This window comes from Oryx dammah, unplaced genomic scaffold, assembly GCF_014754425.2.
Source record: "Oryx dammah isolate SB20612 unplaced genomic scaffold, SCBI_Odam_1.1 HiC_scaffold_7, whole genome shotgun sequence".
NCBI classification, from domain to species: domain Eukaryota; kingdom Metazoa; phylum Chordata; class Mammalia; order Artiodactyla; family Bovidae; genus Oryx; species Oryx dammah.
The window spans coordinates 34,473,533-34,496,598 of NW_024070191.1; the positions used below are offsets into that span (position 1 = coordinate 34,473,533).

Genomic DNA, 23,066 nt, shown 5'->3' on the forward strand with positions numbered 1-23,066 from the left:
GGGCTGCAGTCCAAGGGATCACTAAGAATCGGGCACGACTGAGCGACTTCACTTTCACTTTTCATTTTCATACATTGGAGAAGGAAATGGCAACCCACTCCAGTATTCTCAGCCTGGAGAATCCCAGGGTCGGGGAGCCTGACGGGCTGCTGTCTCTGGGGTCGCACAGAGTCGGACACGACTGAAGCGACTTAGCAGCAGCAGCAGCAGACGTGAATCGCTGGTCCATTAACTCAGGACAGGAGACCTCCGGCACAGCTCAAGAACGGCCGCTTGGACTTCCTTGGTGTTCCAGCAGTTAAGAATCTTCCTGCCATTGCAGGGCACACAGGTTTGATCCCTGGTTTGGGAAAATCCCGCATGCCGCAGGACAACTAAGCCCAAGCTCCACAACTATTAAGCCCACGTACCACAAGCAGTGATGCTCCTGTAGCCTAGAACCCATGCTCCACGAGAAGGGAAGCCATCACAGTAAGCCCATGCGCCACAACCAGAAGGTAACCCCCGCGCGCTGCAGCGAGAGAAAGTCCACGCGTGGCAACAGACTCAAAAATAAAATAAAATTTATTTTTTTTTAAAGAATTGCATCTTCATGAAGGGGAACTGGGAACCAGGAATGAAGGTGAGTGAAATCCTTTGGCCAGACCTACCCTTGGTATCCGGTAAATCCTTTTCTAACTTTAAACAAAAAGTAATGAGTAAGGCAAGCCCTAGTTAGACAGCTTTTAGGAGGGGCTGCGGGCGCTCTGTCAAGAAAGTTTAGGTTTTATCCTACAAGAAAATGCATCAAAGGTAGATACAGAAGATGGGACAAGATCAGACCTAGACACAAGAAAGGCAATTCTTGTGACACTATTTCTAGGCTGGAGGAAAGTGAAGACAGATGTAGAACAAGGGTGAGGAGGCAGAGGCAATGGGCCAAGTGGGAGGTGATGACGGTTTGATGTCTTTCTGAAACGGCAGGAAGGAACTGAGAGGGGGTGAGCAGGTCAGACAAGGCAGAATCACAGGATCGGAGCGTGGCTGAATTATTTCCACAGTTTGCAGCCTGACCAAATGGAAGAAGTTTGGTATCATTAAATCACAAAAGGACAAACAGGAGGGGAAGCAGGTTTCTGTGGGGAGAAAAGATGGGAGGTGTGCTTATTCTAGACTGAAAACACCCCAAAGTCCACAACCTGAGACCAAGGGGCTCTATTTTCAATATGTAAAAGCAAACTGCAAGGCAGTAATGAAAGCAAGTGGCATTCGAAACCATTTTCCCCTGCACTCACATAACCACATTTCCCAGAATAGAGAGATATTTCCTCATGGCTAAAATTCAGTGTTCTGAGCAAAACAAGACTTTAGCTTATCAGTCATTTGCACCTTAGTATAAAAGAGCTTATAAGGCTTGGAGGAAAGTATCTGAGAGTCAAGCACTGTGGCCTCAAGAAGGAATAAAAGTGCAAGAGGATTCATACATGAAACAAGGCCCTCAGGGCTGGTGCACTGGGATGACCCTGAGGGCTGGGATGGGGAGGGAGGCGGGAGGGGGGTTCAGGATGGGGGACACATGTACACCCATGGCTGACTCATGTCAGTGTATGGCAAAAACCATTACAACTGTGTAAAGTAATTAGCCTCTAATTAAAATAAATCAATTAATTTTTAAAAAAAGAAGAGGATTACAGGTAGCATGGCTCTTGCTAAACACAGGGCCCAGAGCTAGAGCTGCCATGCATTTCCTCCTGCCTTTCCAGCCAGAGAATGGGTTTGTGCTGCACTCACAGATCATAGAAACCCCTGTCCCTGCAGCCCGTGTACCACAAGGCAAGAAAGACAGGCCATTTGGTATTACTTAGTGCCTCTCATTCAACCTGCCCCCTTGAGGAAACACAAATGGACCATTTGTTTTTATGGAATACTGAAGTAGTAAAATGCAAAAAAAAAAAGAAGAAGAAAATGTTCTATAGCTGATTTTATCCTCTACCGTGACTTTGATAGTAACCACCGAGGCTGGCCTGACACAGCACGCTCCGATCTTCCTCCTGCTCAGCCTGCCTCCTCCACAAGTCCTCTGAGGCTCCGCTGTCATCCTCACAGGACGTTTCCAGGCACCTGTCGCAGCCTCCTCCGTCCCCCTCTCTTCTCTCCACACTCTCTCCCTGGAGCTTGTCTACCCCACAGGCCACACACACTCACACCTATTTCTCCACTCAGATCTCCCCTCTGAGCTCCAGACACAGATCCCGACTCCTGGTTGACGTCACCTCCTGAATGTCTTAATCGCTCCTCAGAATCACCACGTCCACACAGATTTATCCAAACCTAGTCTTCTAGAGTTTTCTCTCAGTAACAACTTCTGCATCTGCACTGTGCTGAGTCGCTTCAGTCGTGTCCAACTCTTTGTGACCCCACGGATGGTAGCCCGCCGGGCTCCTCTGTCCATGAGATTCTCCAGGCAGGAATACTGGAGTATTCCTTCTGTGCCCTTCTCCAGGGCATCTTCCCAACCCAGGGATCAAACCTGTGTCTCTCGTATCTCCTGCTTTGCAAGACAGGTTCTTTACCACCAGGGCCACCTGAGAAGCCCTTCTGCATCTACTGCTATGTAACAAACCAAACCTAAATGTACTGGCTAGGAACAACAACTGCTTCCCCAGAAGTGGAGGTGGGGTGGGAGGAGGACACTGGATTCCTCTTTTCACATTTCTTTAACCTTATTTGGTACACTGACCAAACAGGGTGTCCCTGATATTTGATGGAAACATACAAGGAATGAAACATACAAGCTTCATCAAACATAGCTGCTTCCACTTATTTTTCCAGTTTCATTATCAACAGCGTGCCTTCACTTGCACACATGTCCCAGTTGGGATGGATTGGGATGGTCAATGACATTGTTGCTGCTGCTGCTAAGTCGCTTCAGTAGTGTCCAACTTTGTGAGACCCTATAGATGGCAGCCCACCAGGCTCCACCATCCCTGGGATTCTTCAGGCAAGAACACTGGAGTGGGCTGCCATTTCCTTCTCCAATGCATGAAAGTGAAAAGTGAAAGTGAAGTCGCTCAGTCGTATCCGACTCTTAGCGACCCCATGGACTGCAGCCCACCAGGCTCCTCCATCCATGGGATTTTCCAGGCAAGAGGACTGGAGTGGGGTGCCATTGCCTTCTCCCAATGACATTGTTAGACTTCCCCTAAAAGCGTCAGGGGTCTGGCTCCGACTTAGTGACCGTTCTAGCCTCTTCCAACTCCACACCCTGCGATGTTCTGCCCCGGTTATGCTCACCTTCTCTCCAGTCCTCCCAAACTTTCATAATCTTGATTCCTGCTCTTGGAATGATGTTCCTTTACCACCTTACCCAGTGAATACCTATGCACTCTTCAGATGTCACTTAGGAATCACTGCTCAGAGATACCTTCCTTCAGCTCCCAGACAGGTCCCCTAAGGAGTTTTCCAGGAACCATGCCTACTCGCCACAGTGCTTATCAGGGTTGCCATTTTCAGCTGAGGGCAGGGGGACCTTGTATGGGTCTGGCTTTCCTCACCATTGACTCTATATCTGGAACTGGAACTTAATAATGGGTTATGCAGATGAATAATTAATGCATTAGAAAATGAAAGCATATTTGTAGTGATAAACAATTCACCATCCAGTTTATTTATGAAATATAATATTGGTCGCCATAAGATACTGTCTCAGCTGGTAAAGAATCCGCCTGCAATGTAGGAGACCTGGGTTTGATCCCTGGGTTGGGAAGATCCCCTGGAGAAGGGAAAGGCTACCCACTTCAGTATTCTGGCCTGGAGAATTCCATGGACTGCATAGTCATGGGATGGCAAAGAGTCGGACATGACTGAGCAACTTTCACTTTCAGAGTATATTTAAATCAATTAATTTGATGAAGATCAGAAAGCAACATGTGATCATTTAACCCAGAAAAGGAAACATACCAAAAATGTTTAGTGATTCATTCAAGATCGCTCAACCTTTCCTGAAGTCCAAGTGAAATTCAGACAGGACTATAGGTTTTCACTTTTATTTCTAAGTGACAAGACTTTCATGAAGAAGCCCTGAGATCTCTTCCAAACTCAGATACTAGCTGATCTTGATGTAACTTTATTTTTGTCTTGATAGTGTTCCGGTATTTTTTCCCTCTTTCTCTCCCTTTTCTTTCTCCTTTTTGCATCATTAGATATTAAAGCTGCCCAAGAGAGTATGTCACAATGTACACACACACACAAAGCCTAAAAATGCCAAGACTATATAGAGAGAGGGAAGGACAAGAGAGACACACTCACAACCCTTATTTCTTAGTGTTGAGGAAATTTCAAGCCTTAATCCCAGCTTGAATTTTTCCATTCTCCATTACAGCAATGAAAATAATGGGTAATGAGAGATCAAACAAACTAATTTGTCAATTCTGGGATGTGACATCATGACCATTCATTTCTGGGGTTGTTAATGCCAACCAGTGACCTTCTGGGATTATGTACAGCTAAAATGTGATGAGGAAATTTAATAAACAAAGGTCAACCATCATTCAGTACAGCAAGGAAACAATACTTTTTTTCTTTTATAATCAAATACCAAAAATTTTTAAATCAAACATTGTCTTGGTTATTATAATAACCAAGTGTCTCACAATACTTATTCAGTGCATATGGCCCAAATTCTAATGACTTTAAATTATACAGAGGATAATATTTGCTGAGTTCTTGAGTATCTGAGGCTATAGACATTCCTTGAAAGGTCAGCTGTAAAACCCAGTTAATAACTTTGAAGAAAAATGCCTTTTTCCATAAGGAATTCACAATAAAAATTATCTGCTTTTCTACACAATTTTCCTTTTAACTCTACTTGGCAAAGGGACAAAGCTAATAGACAAATTCTACATGATTACAGGACTATTTGGTTATACAGTGTCACAGATCAAGAGAAAGGGCCCCCACTGCAAGTGAGCGATGGTCCTGCACCATTCACTCACATAAGCTCCAGAGAGAGTTTTGATGGAGCTTCAAGAATGACACGGTTAAACAGCCACATTTTTAATATCTATTAAAGTCGCTGTGCCATGACTGAATAACGCCACCCATGAGCGGGAAGGAGGAATACGGTACAACCAACCCCACCATGCACGTGGCCAAGGGGCGTGCATGCTGTCACCCCAGCTGTTCCAAACATCTAAGTCTCTCCTGCTTAGACTCAATGACTGGGGCTGGATAGCAGCCAAGTCATGACAAGACGAACGTGTTCCTCCAAGCAAAGATCCAATGTGCAAATACCAACACCATATTTTTCACTCTTTGTATTAGTTTAGGTTCCTTAGAACAAGAATGTTATTGGACACTGTAATATTGCCTCTCAGCCTGTCTAGCTCCTTGGCCATCACATAGGGCTTCTACAGAAAATGTACGTCTCAGCATCCTTTGGTTTTCTGGATACAGACCATTGAATTTAGCCACTGGCTCATTCTAACCAGTCCAGTGTGTGTTTCTCCCTCTATCAGGTGTAGCATCGGAAAGACACTCACCATTCTTAGGGCTGTTAGAAAGGAGAAAAAGGTAACAGGTATGGAGCATCTCTCTCCCACCAGACCCTGGGCTCCCTACTTTATATAAACATTATCACACACATTCTTCTCAGTGGTTCTGGAACATAAAGGTTGTTGCCACCATTCATCAGATTGTTGCAGCAAAAACAGAAATGAGTGAACCTTAGGCACATACCAGCCAAAGAGGCAAGACTTAAACCATCTTGCTTACTCTTTAGCTGTTCCTACTAACAAAGACTTACAAGCCTTATAAGCTGGACATGTCCTTCACAAAGCTAATAACTCTCAGACCCCATATGAATTGCACTGTGCACCTGGCATTCGTCTGCCCTAACACTCTCTTGCAGGCTTCTGCATTTCAGAAGGAAGGTCACAGACCAATATCTTCAGAGACACCAGACCCAGCTGCTGAGTTGCCTGATGCCAGCTGAGGCTGCTTAGGAATTTTGCAAAAGAAAAATAAAATGGAAGACCTCCATTGGGATGTAAAACCTCTCCCAGTTCCCCAGAGAAGAGGGTGCAGCTTTTGAGGTGCCAGCCTGTGGTGTTCTTCCCCTTCCCCCACAAAAGAAATAAAGCCTCTCTTCCTATTTCCTCCAAACTCTGTCTCTGTATTTCTATGCAGCTCTAGTGGACAGGGAGCTGAGATTTTGGCAACAAGATGAGGAAACTAAGTCTCAGAAAAATGAAGATGGTGACCACGGTCACCCAATTAGCAGGCACTGAAGGCCATATTCAATGCCAGAGACGTTCCCAAGGTCTATGACTTTCCATTTATATGACACCGAACCTGGTGACACCTCAGATTTTCTACCTTTGGTAGGGACCTGGGGAAAAAAAAAAAAAAATGTGACTGGGATGACCCAGCAGACATGGCCAGCCCACAGTAGGCTCTGAGTGGAAGATTTCCTTGAGTCACTCCTGTATGGAATGTTCCACAGGAAAAGCGCACTACTGATGCCGTCGGTGTATGAAATGGCTGAGCCAGGAGTAAAAATGTGTGCTTAAAAAGAAAGAAATCCGAGGCATCAAAGGTTGCCACAAGGAGGTGGGAGAATGAGAAAGTCTCTCGAATTAGATGACCTGCACCCGAACCTTCTTCATCTCATTTGTAAAATGGGCACAGTACCTGCTCACGTGAGAGAAGGTTCTGAGAATGACAAAAGCCCACCAGGCAGAGCCCCCAGGGCCGTCTGTGATACAGAGCAGGTGCATGGGAGCGGTTAAATGGACCCAAGTCTAAAAAGCCATTTTACTGCAAATTAGTTGGACTCAGTGCATCATCTCTATTTTCAGAATGAATTTTTGCAAGGCTTGCTGGTGTTTATCGGGAGACATTCATCATTGTCTCAGCATGACCCACAGCAGATCCAGGTCGCATGAAGTTATAAATGTATCTTATATTCCAATGTCACGACCCCTTGTCCGATTCTGAGGCAAGAAGAATAATTTACATTTATTTCTAAAAGAACACATCAACCGAAACACAGCCCAAACGGCCGCAAGCCAGAAGGTAGTAAAGGAAACAGATTTCTTTGTTCTGCAAGAATAATATTTGGAGCATGAGGAATGTCCAGAGTTGATAAAGGAGAACCAGAATGGGGACACATGGGGTCACATAATGGGGTGATGGCAGGTATAATTTATGGCAAGGCTGCAATGAGGTTCCAGACTCATGAAGCCACGTGGGACAAAGCAGGGAAGGGAGGCAAGGTGCCCTCACTCTGATCCCTGAAGCAGAGGAAGAGATGAAGATAGATGGATTCCAACACTGAAGGAAGGAAATCTGATTAACATGAGTGATAAAATTTTCAGGATTGAATTGGGATTTAAGAGAAAAACAAACTGACATTTTGCACGATTCTAGCATGTCAACAAAGGAAATCTATCTATGGGCGGGGGGAGGAAATTCAGACAGGGGAGATACACTGGAGATGCAGACACCTGAATGGAGGAGACACAGCAGAGAGGGAGGAGAGAGATGTAGACCCCAGAGACCCCCAGCTGCCACGTGCCAGTGAGTCTCCACTGTGCAGGCAGGCTCCTGTGAACCCCTGCTTAAAAAGTCAACATAGAAACTCATATTCCACAGCCGAGGTCAGCAGGAGAGCAATTATCACAGATCCAACAGCTCCTTGGTCATCTGTGGTAACCAGGATTCTTTGAGTCAAACTACCCTAAACAAAACTATATTTTGATTCATTTTCAAGGACCCACATGGTGTGTAAAGTCAGAGACACACACAGGAATTAGACCCATACTCTTCCATGTCTCAAGATCACCCAGTAGGCATGGACAACCTCTTTGCTCCAGAGGCAATGCCAGACTGTCCTCCTAAGAAGGACATCTAGATTCTCATGTCCCTTTACTCTTAAAAATGAGAGAAGGTTGGCTTCTTGGGAAGGCCATCTGCCTCTGTTAGCTGCACATTGACTCCTGCTCACACAGCCTTGATTTCTGGTAAAACAGGATCAAGACTTCAAAGCAGACAGGAGAAGGCAAGCAATGTCCAGCAGCAGAGGCAGCCAGTGAGAGGGCAACAGGGTTTGTCGGGGGACAGTGGAGTCAGGATGTGTAGGCTGTGATCAGAAGCAACTGCTGAAGGGACCAGCTTGTGCCATGAGAGCACGCCCTCCAAGGACCTGCCTCTCCTTTTCTTTGGGTTTTCCTATTTGAACATGACCCCCATACGACAAAGAAACTGGTCAAGATTCTTGTGGAAACTGCCCACAGCCCTAAGATTTTCTTGAACACAGCCAACTGCACAGAATATTCCTTAATAAGGCCACTTTGATAGGTAAACAACCAAAGGATGATTTCAAGGAAATGGTCTAGAAGACTTTACAAATGGCAACTTTTTGTTAAAGCTATTTTTAAACACATAATTGTTTTAAAGAAAACGGCAATGGGACAATACCTTATTAAGAAGATAGGAACAATCATTTATGGACCCCCCTCTGTGTGAGGTGCTAAGGTGAATAAGTAAAGACCATGCCATTGAGAAAGCTAAACCGTGCTTTCTGGGCATTTTTAAAACATCTCTGCATTTTATTTCACTTATTTTATTTTTTTGGCCACACCACACAACACGAAGGATCTTAGTTCCTTCCCTGACCAGGGATCGAACCCACATCCCCTGCATTGGAAGCATGGAGTCTTAACCATGGTACTACCAAGAAGTCCCCCATCTCTGCATCTTAAATGAAGAAAGAACAGGATGGACCCCCTGGGGATCACTGGACCTGGGTCCCAAGACCACATCTGAGCTGTTCCCGCTTTCTAAATAACCTCAGTCCTCCAGCTGGAAGCACATTATCTAACCACTGCCAACTTCTCCATCCCCTCTGGAAGCCCTCCAATAGCTCCCTGCTGGTATCCTTCATTCAAGGCACCAGGGCTCTGATACTGTGCTCTCCCCAGCCCCTCACTTGGTACCTGTCTTGAACTCACTCCACGGGCTTTTCTGGTTTTGTATATCAATGCACCAGGAGGGCACATCTAGCCCTGACTTTGTGGGCACCCCTTCATGGGCTGGTTCCTGAGTGGCCTCACCCTAACCATCAGAGAGACAAAAAGGCTTAATTGAGAAGAAGTGCTAAGGACAAAGTCACCCAGGCCCTCTCTTTTGCTGCCCCTACCCTGTTAGGGGGGAAATTCACTCTAGGCAACTTGGGCAGGGGGGCAGTAACCGTCCAGTTGTGTAAGATCTAAAGATGGAAGTTATTCAAAAACAATCTTACCTCTCACATCCATTATCCACTTCATCCATTTTTACCTACTTAATTGTCCCTCAGATCTATGTATTTCTCATTTTTCTCCCCTGCTATTACCCTCATCAAAGGCCACCCTCTTTCAGTTGATAAAAGAAATGCTCACATATCAAAGTCTTGGGAAGTTATTCTGACTTGACATGAGTTAACATGAATTGTGGGATAACCAAAACTGCCTGTCCATGGCGATCAAACCTACAGTGTACATCTGCTTTAATTATTGAAGAAAAGGGTGCAGTGACTAGAAGTAAAGAATGTCTATGTTAAAAAGAAAGATGAAACACCTCCCTTCCTGAGACACCAATGCTGGTCTTTCTTCCATGATAAGAACCCCCCTTTCCCAGGCACCAAGGCCATACTCACTGTGTACATGCCAATCTAGATTTTTGAAAACCTAAAGGAATGTATCCCCAACTTGCTTGATGTTCTTTGTTCTGACAAGACATAAAACTGTGCTGAAAATCATGCATCTCCTGAGCAGTTTCTCTGAATCATCTGAGAAGCCATCTTCTGGGCTACAGCCCTCAATTTGACTCAAATAAAACTCTTTCTATTTCTATTATGGGGTTCCCCAGCTGGTGTTAGTGGTAAAGTACACACCGCCCAGTGCAGGAGATGTAAGCAATGTGGGTTTGATCCGTGGGTCGGGAAGATCCCCTGGAGGGCACAACAACCCACTCCAGTATTCTCGCCAGAATCCCCTTGGACAGAGGAGCTGGTGGATATGGTCCACAGGGCTGCAAAATGTTGGGCACCAGTGAAGTGACTTAGCATGCATGCTTTCCTATTTTAGATTGCTTATCGATGATTTTCATTGACACAGGAGACAATTGAAAGTTTGATAGATGACAGTTCAAAGAAGAGGAGGCCCTTCTTTCCCCAAATCCATTCTCTACATCTCACCACACAGCTTCTACCTCTGAGCACCAGCCATGCTGATTTTCTTGTTATAACTTATTCCTTAAATTGCTGTGACTTGTCTGAGTATAGAGGCTTTACATATGCTGTTCCATCTACCTAGAATTCTCTGACTGACCCTTACTCATCTTTCAGACACTGGCTCAAGCCTCATTTGTTCAGAAGACTTCCCTGATTCCAAAGACCTTATGATTTCCCAAATTCTATATTTTTCCACTATGTTCCTTCATTTATGTATTTGTCCATTCCCCACACTATCCTGTAAACACTGCAAACAAAAACCGTTTCATTCACTTGTAAGTTATCCCCAATTAACCCAGCACCTGGCTCTTGGTAGACAGCCAATTGATAGGAAAGATTAAATAAACAAAGTTGTTGTTGATCAGTCCTTCAGTGGTGTCCTAATCTTTGCAGCCTTGTGGACTGCAGCATGCTAGACTTCCCTGTCCTTCACCATCTCCCAGAGCTTGCCCATGTCCATTGAGTCGGTGATTCCATCCAACCATCTCGTCCTCTGTCATCCCCTTCACCTCCCACCTTCAGTCTTTCCCAGCTTCAGGGTCTTTTCCAATGAGTCAGCCCTTTCCATCACGTGGCCTAAGTATTGGAGCTTCAACTTCAGCATCAGTCCTTCCAATGAATGTTCAGGATTGATTTCCTTTACAATTGACTGGTTTGATCTCTTCGCAATCCAAGGGACTTTCAAGAGTCTTCTCCAACATCACAGTTCAAAAGCATCAATTCTTCAGTGCTCAGCCTTCTTTATGTCCAACTCTCACATCCATACACACATGGATGGATAAATGAAGAATACATAATAATTCAGAGCTCAGATCCAAGATTCAATCTGTATAGTATTCGCATCACTTACGTGATGTACAATTTTGGATAAAATACTTGACCTAAGCTTCATCCTTCACATTCTTTTAAAATGGAGGCAATAAAGATTCCTACTTGCACTTGTAAAGTTCAAATGAAATATCTACCATGTATTTATTAGTAAAAGACCTGACACATAAAAAAAGGGCATTATAACTTGCTGGCTAAGGAGAGAATTTATCCAACGATAACAAGAACAAAATTAGAGTACAGCAGGAGGGCCACGAAGCTTGTAGTAATCAAACATCCATGACACTGCATCCATCTTTTAAAAAATTAGTTTCATAGCTGTCCTTTTGGGGGATTCTTTCCTCTCCTCTGGATCAGATTCTAGATGGAAGTCATAGCTGTGATACATATTTTAGTATAAATGAGTTTCAGAACCAGAGTCCCAAGCTATAGATCTAGTCTCAGGCCTAGGAAGTTGTATACAGCTCAAGTGTCATACTTCACATTCACATTTGTTTTTTTCATTTAAATTATCATTTGTGTGTTTGTATAATAAAAGTTTTTACTCCACTTTTGGGTACAGTTTCCCGAGAAAATATTAGTCTTTTCAGGACATATCATTGATTTGTGGTGACAAGAAAAAACACTCTAAATCAGGGCTGTGTCAGAAACTCAGGAGTTCTGCTTACCGTAAATTGAGTTTGGTGGAAGAAAGAATCCATTCTCATTGTTTCTACAGTGTTGCAGGCTTCACACAGATTCCTGCAACATAACCTGCTCATACATCCCAGTCTATCTGTATCGAAAGGCGCAAAGAGAAATAGTAACGGAGTTCCTGCTCAGTGGTGGGAACGGTGTTTTCTATTCTGTGCGACCTTCTACCTGCTGGGCCCTGAGAAAAAGGAAACTCCTGAAATAAACAGAAGACACAGGGAACCCAGCTCAGGGCTCTGTGATGACCTAGAGGGGTGGGATGAGGGGAGGGGAAGCAGGTGTGTGAGAGTCCAAGAGGCAGGGGATTTATGCATACGTATAGATGATCCACTTCACTGTGCAGCAGAAACTGACACAACATCGCCAAGCAATTATGTTTGCTGTTGCTTAGTCGCTCACTTGTTTCCAAACTCTTTTGCAACCCCATGTACTGTGGTCCACCAGGCTCCTCTATCCATGGTATGCTCCAGGCAAGAATACTGGAGTGGGCTGCATTTCCTTGTCCAGGGGATCTTCCCGACCCAGGGATCAAGCCTGAGTCCCCTGCATTGGCAGGCAGATTCTTTACCACTGAGCCAGCTGGGGATTATACACTAATAAAAAATTTTAAAAAATGAAGAAAAAGCAGCTTTAGAGTCTGGAATATCCCAAAGGGATCATTCCTGTGAGTAGGGAGACTACATCCACATCCAGAGAGGTGACAACCCACCTCTTCCTTTGCCAAAAGCATGCACTTCACCGGGGGGTTAGCAGACACCTCCTGTGCAGGGCCAGAGGGTAAGCACTGTAGATTTTGTGGGACAGAGTGCCCCATTGCCACTGCTCAGGTCCTCTGAGTGATGTGAAGACAGCTCTCGACAGTTTGGAGAGGACTGAGAATGCCTGGGTTCCAATAAGACTGTACTTTTGAGCATCAGTATTTGAACTCCATGTAGTTTTTCATGTCACAATGTACTAATCTTCCTTTAATTTTTTCCCCCAACATTTAAAAACGTAAAACCCATTCTTAGCTTGCAGATCTTACAAAAACAAGCAGGGGCTGCATCTGGCCAATGGCTATATTCTGACTCCTGGCTTAAGAAGAGACACATAAATAAATACTTAACTTGCACCCACAGATTTCCTAATTGCTCTTCGAGTCTCCCAGATGTCGACAGCAGGCCTGTCCCTAAGTGGACAGTGGAGGTCTTGTACTGCACAGCAGAGACCAAAGATTGGAACGCACAGACAAGGACATTTCTAAAATTCCCTGAAAGAATAGTTTACACACAGTTTACAGTTTGTCATGCAGCTGCACAAACAGGAAGCTTTTATCTGAAGCCCTCTGAGAAAGGGGCAGAGAAGCAGGCAGTGCAGTGACTGTAACCCTTGATTATAAATCTACGGCAATTACAGTTTAGAAAGTCCAAAGCAAAGCTATAAAACTAATCTGTAACTCAGCCAGGGACAGCGTCCCCACTTTTAGCTCTAAATATGTAGCTGGCAGCCAAGACACAACATCGTTGGTAGACACAACCCTCATTGGGAAATCCCCATGAATTCAGCAGCAGACCACTGGAGACAATGGAAAAGGTTGATCAAGCAAATGTCAATACTATGCCCAGTATGGGCTTGTACCCCTGCCCACCATCCAGTCTCCTTCTGCGTCTCCACTGCCACATTGGTTGAATACCGTCTCCCCGGTTATATCCACCTTGGACATGTGACCTTATTTGGAAACTGTATCTTTTCAGGTGTAATTGATTATGATGCCTTCACACTGGATGATCGGTCTTCCCTGGTGGCTCAGACAGTAAAAATCTGCCTGCAATGTAGGAGACCAGGGTTCGATCCCTGGGTCGGGAAGATCCCCTGGAGAAAGAAATGGCAACCCACTCTAGTATTCTTGCCTGGAGAATCCTATGGACAGAGGAGCCTGGTGTGTTCCAGTCCATGGAATCATAGAGTCAGACAACAACTGTGCACGCACGCACACTGGATGACCGTGGGCCTAGATCCAAAGATGGGCATCTTTATTAGAAGACAGAGATGCACACGGGGATGAAAGCAGCCTGGTGTGACACAGTTCCAAACCAAGGATTGCCAAGGGTGGCCAGCTACCTTGCCAGGAGAGAAGCATGTACCTGATCTCCCATCAAGGCCTCCAGAGGGAGGTCCTGCCTACACCCTGATTTCAAATTTGCAGCTGTAAGAACTGTGAGAGTATAAATTTCTGTTGTTGGAAGCTCACCGGTTTGTGGTCATTTGTTAACAGAAGCCTGAGGAAACAAACACAGCCACCTATTAGCACTTTGCCTCTCAAGATGCCTTGGAATTTTATTTCTCTGAAGACATGACTCGTGTCGAGTCCACATTCAGACGAAGCCTTTCCCAGCTTTCTTCATTTGATCACTCACATCCACCCTCTAGAATCAGCTTGGGGACTTCCCTAGTGGTCCAGTGGCTAAGACTCTGTGCTCCCAATGCAGAGGGCCTGGGTTCGATCCCTCATCAGCGAACTAGATCCTACATGCCACAGCTAAGACCCAGCACAGCCAAATAAATTATTTTTTAAAGAAAGAATCAGTTCATTGTCACTTTCTCTGGGAAACACTGTCCTGCCAATGTCCTGCCAAGGGATATCAGGGTGCCCTCCCTCATGCCCAGATGCTAGTGATAAAACACACTTTCACACTGAGGGGCTAGAGAAATCATGCTGGCTTATACCTAAGTTAACTTGGAGTTTATGCTAACAAGAATGGCCTCCTTGTGATTATCAAATCTACGTTGTACAAATGCTTTAATTATTAAAGAAAAGAGCACACTGAGCAGAAGTGAAGAATGCCCAAGTTAAAAAAGAAAGACGAAGTGCCTTCCTTCCTAGGCAGCCAGTGCTTGTCCTCCTTCTATGATAAGAGCCCCTTCCTAAGCACCAAGGCCATGCTGACTCGCTGTGTGTGTACTGGACCAGTTTTCCTTTTGAAACCTTGAAGGAACGCATCCCTGACTTTAATGTTCTTATTTCTGACAAGACGTGGAACTGTGCCCAAAACCATGCTTCTCCCGGAGCAGTACCTCAGGGTTGTCTGAAACGCTGTCATCCAGGCTATGGTCCTCAGTTTGGCTCAAATAAAACTCTTTTCTCCTCCTGTTATAGATTGCTTATTGATTATTTTCATTGACAGTTGTCTAGCTGTATATCTAGGGTAGCATCTGCTACACTCTAGGAAAATACATGATTTGCACATAACGGAACCCCCCCGCTACGTCCTGATTCCTGTAAAGGAAAGTTCCATGTGCTTCCATCTTCACGCCCTGGCACTTAGGAGATGGTGCAGCCCCTGTCTCCAGGCAGGGCATGGTGAGCCACTTTGCAGGGGCCAGAGGGAATTCTATTTTGCTGTGTTTTATATTTCCCCAGCCTTGTCTCTGCTACTTACTGGCTGTTTGACCAGAGTCAAATGACTTCATTTCAGTTTTCTTCTCTGTGGGGAATAACGCTAGCTCCCACCTTACACATGACTTGTGAAGAGGAAACGAGTTAATGTATAAGCATTTGGGGGAAAGCATCTGAGAAGCGCCAGTTACTATTAATACTCTCCCCCGAGGAAGCAATGCTCTCTGTCTCTGGACCCAGCAATGGCTTCCAGGCCCCCAAAGAAGCTACAATTTCAAGACATGTAGAAGAAGCCCAGGAACAGAATTTAGGGTAGCAGACAGGGTCTTTTTTTTACAAATTTGGACAAGACACAGTACTTCTTTGAGCCTTATTTTCACCTTTGTAATTACGGGGTTGGAAAGGGATTACAATGAATCCTTCCAACCCAAAATCCAGGCTATTTAGGGACCTGTGAACGCAACAGTGGAGGCTCTCAAGCTATGCCAAATATTTCAGAATGTAAGGAAAGCCATATAAATATTTAGGAGTGGGTAAGTCCAATCACACTAACCAAATGTCAAGTCTCCTCTCTCAGAAGGAATTACATGAACTCCAAGTAAAAACAGTTTACTTAATACTGACAGGCAATTTGAATTTGCAGTTAACTTATCTTTATGGAATAAAAATAAAAGTAAAACTAAATCACCTTTTAACTTCAAAGTGCTGTTTCCCAAGCAGACTTTTTTTTTTTTTTTTTTTTTGAAGCATGCGCCCCATGAGTGAGAAGATAATAAAAGGGCCCATTGGTGAAAAACCAAGGCTCTCAGTGGACTAGATAATCTTTAAGTCCTTTCTGGCTCGAATGCTTGCGGGATTACTGAAAATTTCTCCAAGGCAATCAACTATAGCAATTTATTTCTTATTTAATTTTATTCTGTAGCCTCACGGGGAATATGCTGTGCTCTAAAATTTCAAGGTAAAAACAAACAAAAAAAAAACACAGAGGATCCAAATGAGGATTCTAAAGAGTAAAGCAAGGAATTTTTAAAAGCTGGAAAGACCAGAACAAAAGGCAGAAATGAACTTAAGTTTTTAAACAACAAACAACCAAAAAGGTCAAATGACCTGAAATAGAAACGACAATGGCCCTGGGGATAATAACAGGTACTTCTGTTCCTCTGTACGTAAATAAAGTCACCAAGCATTCCCAGGAAAGGGATGGCTGCCATTACCTATCAATTTTAGGAATAACTGTGGCCCAAGGTTCGTGTGGGCTCAGGGTCACTTTGGAAAATCAGCAACAAGTTTTCTATTTTCAGAAGCACTCATTTTGTTGGATATTGTTCTCAGGATGCAAACCTCAGCCCCCCGGGAGCAGGGTAGGTGGGAGGGTGGGTAAGACAAGAGAGGCAAGCAAAGCAAAGTAGGACAACCTCCCAGATCACAGCTGCAGGTGGGGAGAGGATCAGCAATAACAGTACCTGCAGAAAGCACTTTGAAAACAAAGTGCTCGATGAATGAGTTTGCTCGGTTGGATCTTCTGATGAACCTGTACATTATGGACTATTATCACGCTCCCCGTCTTACCACCCCGTGGAAAGAAATGCCAACAAAAGGAGAACAAGAAAGGCTGTTGACATAGAGCATGCTGTAGCCAGGGAGCCAGCCAGCCAGCCATCACCTGCCTCTGGAGGAGACGCAAAGGCGAGCAGAGGTGTGGGGAAGCTTCAGAATGGAAAAAGGGTAGGTCTCACCTGTGCCCTGACTGGAGGCTGCTGATGTGGGGAAAGGCAAACAGGTCACCTAAAATGGGAAGATGCCCATGTGATGGGTCAGGGGTGCATATTTGGCTTTTTCTGGTTGGTCCTGAGTTGGAAACAGACACAGAAGTCCACGATGATGTCAGCTACTCATCAAGTCCAGCCATTCAGGACCTGTTTTGTCACAGGGCTGTTTTTTACTTCCTGGATTGTTACTATAGACAGTGGTCTGACATCCTGTAGTCTGACTTACAGCAGGCAGGCTTCTGGGCTGGTTCAGTTCAGATCAGTTCAGTTCAGTTCAGTCCAGTCGCTCAGTCGTGTCAAACTCTTTGCGACCCCATGAATCGCAGCACGCCAGGCCTCCCTGTCCATCACCAACTCCCGGAGTTCACTCACACTCACGTCCATCGAGTCAGTGATGCCATCCAGCCATCTCATCCTCGGTCGTCCCCTTCTCCTCCTGCCCCCAATCCCTCCCAGCATCAGAGTCTTTTCCAATGAGTCACCTCTTCGCATGAGGTGGCCAAAGTGCTGGAGTTTCAGCTTCAGCATCATTCCCTCCAAAGAAATCCCAGGGCTGATCTCCTTTAGAAAGGACTGGTTGGATCTCCTTGCAGTCCCAGGGACTCTCAAGAGTCTTCTCCAACACCACAGTTCAAAAGCATCAATTCTTCGGTGCTCAGCTTTCTTCACAGTCCAACTCTCACATCCATACATGACCACTGGAAAAACCATAGCCTTGACTAGATGGACCTTTGTTGGCAAAGTAATGTCTCTGCTTTTGAATATGCTATCTAGGTTGGTCATAAATTTTCTTCCAAGGAGTAAGCGTCTTTTAATTTCATGGCTGCAATCACCATCTGCAGTGATTTTTGAGCCCCCCAAAATAAAGTCTGACACTGTTTCCACTGTTTCCCCATCTATTTCCCATGAAGTGATGGGACCAGATGCCATGATCTTCGTTCTCTGAATGTTGAGCTTTAAGCCAACTTTTTCACTCTCTTCTTTCACTTTCATCAAGAGGCTTTGTAGTTCCTCTTTACTTTTTGCCAGAAGGGTGGTGTCATCTGCATATCTGAGGTCATTGATATTTCTCCCGGCAATCAATAGGTTGGTCTTCTGTACTGGCTGCAAGTTGTGGGTCAAAGTCATAGTTTTACATACGGTCCGTGTGTTGTTGCTCAGACAAGTCCAACTCTGCAACCTGATGGATTATGCCTGTCAGGCTCCTCTGTCCATGGGATTCTCCAGGCAAGAATACTGGAGTGAGCTGCCATTTCCTTCTCCAGGGAATCTTCCCAACCCAGGGGTAAAACCCAAGTCTCCCACATTGCAGGCAGATTCCTTACCATCTGAGCCATCAGGGAAGCCCTGTGTATGGTCTAGCCATTGTTGATTTGTACATTCAGGGTCTCAGTCCTTAGATGTGAATCTGTATCAAATAAAATTGGTTCAAATGGTTACAATATCAACTCTCAAGGCCCTGGAATGGGGCTGGGGGAACCTTCCACATTGCATCCAATACATCAAGATGCCTAATGGAAACGATAGTTTTCACTGCGAAATGTCCATACAGCCTGTTAAAGCATCAACCATCTCTTCCAAAGAGTACGATCATTAGGTTGTTTTTCCTATTTACTGATTTGCTCATAGACCAAGATTAACAAGTCAGAGGAAATGACTGAATCAGCAAATCTAATGATAAGGCCAAGTTTTCAAAACCCAGGAAAGAGTTTTCAAAGGGGCCTTCAGGAAAGAACTCTTGTAAATACTTCTTGCTGTAAAATCTGACCTTCATCCCTGCTAGGAACTGACCCCAGGGTGTCTGGCAGAACCAGAGCGTGAGTAGGGTGCATCATGGGTCTGACCAGACCGGCAAAGACTGTGTCTTCAAGGCCACCAGCAGGAGTCCCTGTGCCTCTTTCTCTTTGCCTATGAAGGGGAACAGGACACCCCACCCTATAACATGCCACTTTGACATATTGATTTTTTAGTAAAGTGACTTAAGAAACAGCAGGTGCAGGAAGGACACTCTGACCATCTCCTGTCCCCCTGAAAGCAGGAGATAAATCTCCCATGTGAAAGGCACCCTCCCTGTACCAGGAGGTAGAGGGACAGCCTTATCACCAGGGATACAGAATCCAGGGCCGAGAAGCCTGTATAAACAAACCTCAGTACTTCTTCACTAATTTGATACCCCAATCCCAGAACCCTTTCTTTGCCCTTTCAATTTCTTATAAATTTATCACTTCCCTGTCTAAGAACATAAAAGTTGCCTGCTTTGGTCACTTCGTTGAGTCTCTTCTCTTTGGGGCTCCCACACGTATGAAATTAAATTTGTGTTTCCTCTGCTCATCTATCTTTAAGTCAGTTTAATTATTAGACCAGCCAAGGAACCTGAGAAGGGAAGGTTTTCCTCCTAAGGATCATTCCTTAGGAGTTCAGTGCACCACTCATGATTAGAACTTGAGTGGACAGACAGTAATAATCTGTGCTCCAAGAGCTTCTTGTTAAGTGTCCATGAATCACTATTGTTTCTGACTCTTAGGATTAGATGCTAAACGCCCACTGAATGAAGGATGCATCGCTGAGGAACAATTGCAAGGGGAAACAACCGAATTCTGTTCTCTCTGTTAATAGACACCTGACGGACAGCATGACTCCAGTATGGCTACAGGACTCTGAGACTGCATAAAAGCTGGCTTAAGCCGACTCTCCTGTGGCTTAATAGGTTGTTTTGCTATGGATGCACCCAAGAAAACACCCATCCACCCTCCTCACTTCCACTGCGTCCATCTGGTACCATCCATCCAATCCCAAAGACCCCAGCTCGCACGCCACCTCTGCAGTCACACCTTCCCTGGTCGCATGGCCCAGGCATGACTCATCCACCCTTTGTCTTTGCGCTGTATGTAAATGTTAACAGACACCTCCACTGTGGCACCAGAGCTCTTTTATGCAATATTTCTCTCTCTCACTATACTTAAGTCTCTTTAAGGCAGGTCTGTGGCTTATGTGTGTCTGTCTCCTCAGTGGGCAGTAAAGAAAAATCCACAGAGTCCAGGTGAGTGTGAGCATGTTAGCTCATCTTGGAATGCTGAGATGTGGCTGGAAACCCCTGGCCCCGGCCAGCTCTGACATTCTCCACCTTCAGTCATGTGGAAGGGACGAGCCCCATTGTAACCACAGCCAAAAGCCCCCCTGATCCTTACCGGTCAGCTTCCTGACCCCTAATTAAGCCAAACTACCCACCCTGGGTCTCACCCATCAGGGCTCTAACCAGTCACCCCATGAAAACCACACCTCTCTCTCTCTCTCTCTCTCCTGTGAAGAACAAACGAGTGCAGGTTTTGCCCAGTCTCTTCAATGGTTATGTATTAATTTTTAATAAGAAAAGAAGACTGGCATCGATATGGCAGCAGGAAAAAAAAAAAAAAGCAGGATCACAAGCACAGTGAGAGGGTGGGACGTGAACTCTTCACCCGCAGCCTCTCGGCCCTCAGAAGGTGAGGCGCTTCTGTGTTTAATCCACAGTTGGTATCATGGAGGACCTCTGCCATGGATGGGTAAGAACATTCTACTCGGCAGGGAAAGGGCCCTCCGCAGGGAGGAGGGGGTGCCCCTCTCAGCAATCTTGGCCTCGGCCTGGCTAAAGTAAGCCCTTTGCTCTGACTTGAAACCCTCAAAGCGACTGCCTAATTGTTATTTGTCTGCCTAAGTAACCATTCCCTCAGGGAAAGCTAACACTGATCAAAACCCTGAATATTTTTATTTGCAAGATGTGTGCACAGTTTCCATTATAAGTGAACAAACCAGCGCTCTGTTTTACACACCAAAGGAAACATACATTATGTAGAAAGCAAGGCCTCCGATATTTCTGACAGGTTTGCCCTTAGGTTATGCCTTCTCCAGGCGCCCGCCTCCCCTCACCCAGCCTCTGATGGTCTCAGCCCCTCTGTCTGTTCTTTCTCTGCAAGGTCCCAGCAAAAAATCATTAAAAAGTCTCCCAACCCTGTATCCTGCAAGATCTGGCAGGAAAAAAAAAAAAAGGAAAAGACTTGCTTATATGTCATATTTTCTGTCGTAGTTAATGAGAATAATTTCGACTCACTTAGCTTTCCCGCTAGGCTGGACATAACTGGAATTCCCAGACCTGAGAACTTTCTTGCCGGCAGAACAAATTGTCCAAGGAGATTGCGCGGTGTCAGATACTCACGTTTTCTGATCGGAGCCTCTTGGCTGGACACCCACCATCCCTGGGGTGAAGCATGTAATACAGTCGGACTTTGCTGGCATGTTTTCGACTCTGGGAAGGAAAAGCAGAAGCAGATACTGTGAAAGAGAAGGCAATGAGAATCCTTGGACACACTGGCAGTGACTGTCAATGCCCAGAAGGAATTTCCTTAGAAAATGTGAAGGTCTATACCAAGGTCACAGTGAGAGGCCTTGCACCAAGGCCCCGGATGTAGAGGCCAGAACCAAGGTCATCTCTGAAATGACTGAGCTCCGCTGTGAAAGTGTTAGTTGCTCAGTCACATCCAAATCTTTCTCTCCTTCTCCAGGGAATCTCCCTGACCCAGGGACCAAACTCGGGTCTCCTGCATTGCAGGCAGATTCTTTACCTTCTGAGCCATCACGGAAGTCCATTTAACTGTTGCCAAAAGCCCCCCTGATCCTTATCTAAGTCAGCTCCCTGACCCCTAATTAAGCAAATATGCCCACCCTGGTACTCACCCTATAATGGTCTAACCCATCACCTAATGCCATCCTTCAACAGGAATTTTCTTTGTCTTCAGGCTATAAAAACTGGCTACTAATTCATGCAAAGTGTCGACTATTCTGAAGTTCTCTGTGTCTGGAAATTCATATCCAACCCATGTTTGGACTGCCACGACAGAAAATACTCGAGCACATTCATATGGGTCCCCTGGGATGACATGTCAGATAGGTTAAGTGACTTGCCCAACGTCATCAAGACAATGTAATTTCAGGATTAAAAAGCAGAGTTAGGGAAGAAAGGTGCAACCACTGGGATCTTTTAGCCTGGAGTGAATCTTGTTCAACTGTCTTCAAAGGTAAGAATAGGTCAGCAGAGGGAATGATACAAGGATCAGCTGGGAAGAAGAGCCCAGTCCCCCACCCTAAGTTCTGCTCTAAGTAGCTGGGGACCACGCTGCCCTGGGAGCTGAGCGTGCACACAGCATCTCTAACCTGATTAGAGCCAAGCTACATGCATGGAGCCAGATGCCACTGAACCAGTCAAGCCCCACCACCTGCAGATCAGCAGGACTCCGAACTTCTATCTGTCCTGACTGCCCCATGCCTAGCATAGAGAAACTGATTTCTTGTTACTTCCATCTTTCCTCTCTTCCTTTGCTGAACTGATAGCCCATCTGAACTCCCCTCACCTCTAAAGAACACTGAAGTTCTAACTTTCAAGCTGCTACCTGAGGCAGGATGGTGGACTGAAAAGTACCCATAACAGAGTCAGAAATTCAGAATCCCAGTTCTGGCTCCACCACTTTCTCCCTGTGTGATATCGCACAAGTCATGACATGGGATGAGTCATTTACTCTAATCTGATTATAGTCAAAGCTAGTCTCAAGCTTCCCTGGTGGCTCAGCAGTGAAGAAGCATCTTCCAATGCAGGAGACACGAGTTCGATTCCTGGATCGGGAAAGATCCCCTGGAGGAGGGAATGGCAACCCAGACCAGTAGTCTTGCCTGGAGAATCCCATGGACAGAGGAGCCTGCCAGGTTACAGTCCACAGGGTCACAAAAGAGTAGGTCATGACTTAGTGACTAAACCACCCAAACAAGTCTCACATTCTCCTTGTACAAAATGAGCACAATAATATTTATTAGGGTTTCCAAGAGAACCAAATGAGACATTATATAGGAGAGTCTGTTTCTCAATGCGGATTGCACCAATCCTAACTTTGAGCTCCACGTGGTCTCTATAACGTGAATTCTCCTTGAATCCACTGCCACCTGATTCCAAGTCCCCCAGCCCCTTCCTTTTACTCAGAGATTATTTCCTTCTTTTCCAATGACTTGGTTCCACGTGTCATTCTTTACAATTGGGTTCTAGCCAATCTCCTGATTGATGGGTTGCCTTCCCAGATTAGCCACAAAGGGGAAGGGATTTCAGAGAATACACAGCAAGTTGCATCTT

At 45.3% G+C, this 23,066-nt stretch overlaps 1 protein-coding gene across 2 annotated transcripts in view; it reads right to left on the minus strand.

Moving 5' to 3' along the window:
- The window catches only part of ZMAT4 (zinc finger matrin-type 4), a 288,438-nt gene that overhangs the window by 211,501 nt on the left and 53,871 nt on the right, over nt 1-23,066 (minus strand). For both annotated transcript variants that reach the window (XM_040243115.1, XM_040243114.1), the window contains exon 2: nt 21,108-21,197. In XM_040243115.1, coding sequence (XP_040099049.1) covers nt 21,108-21,197 — 90 coding nt within the window. The remainder of the gene's footprint in view (nt 1-21,107; nt 21,198-23,066) is intronic.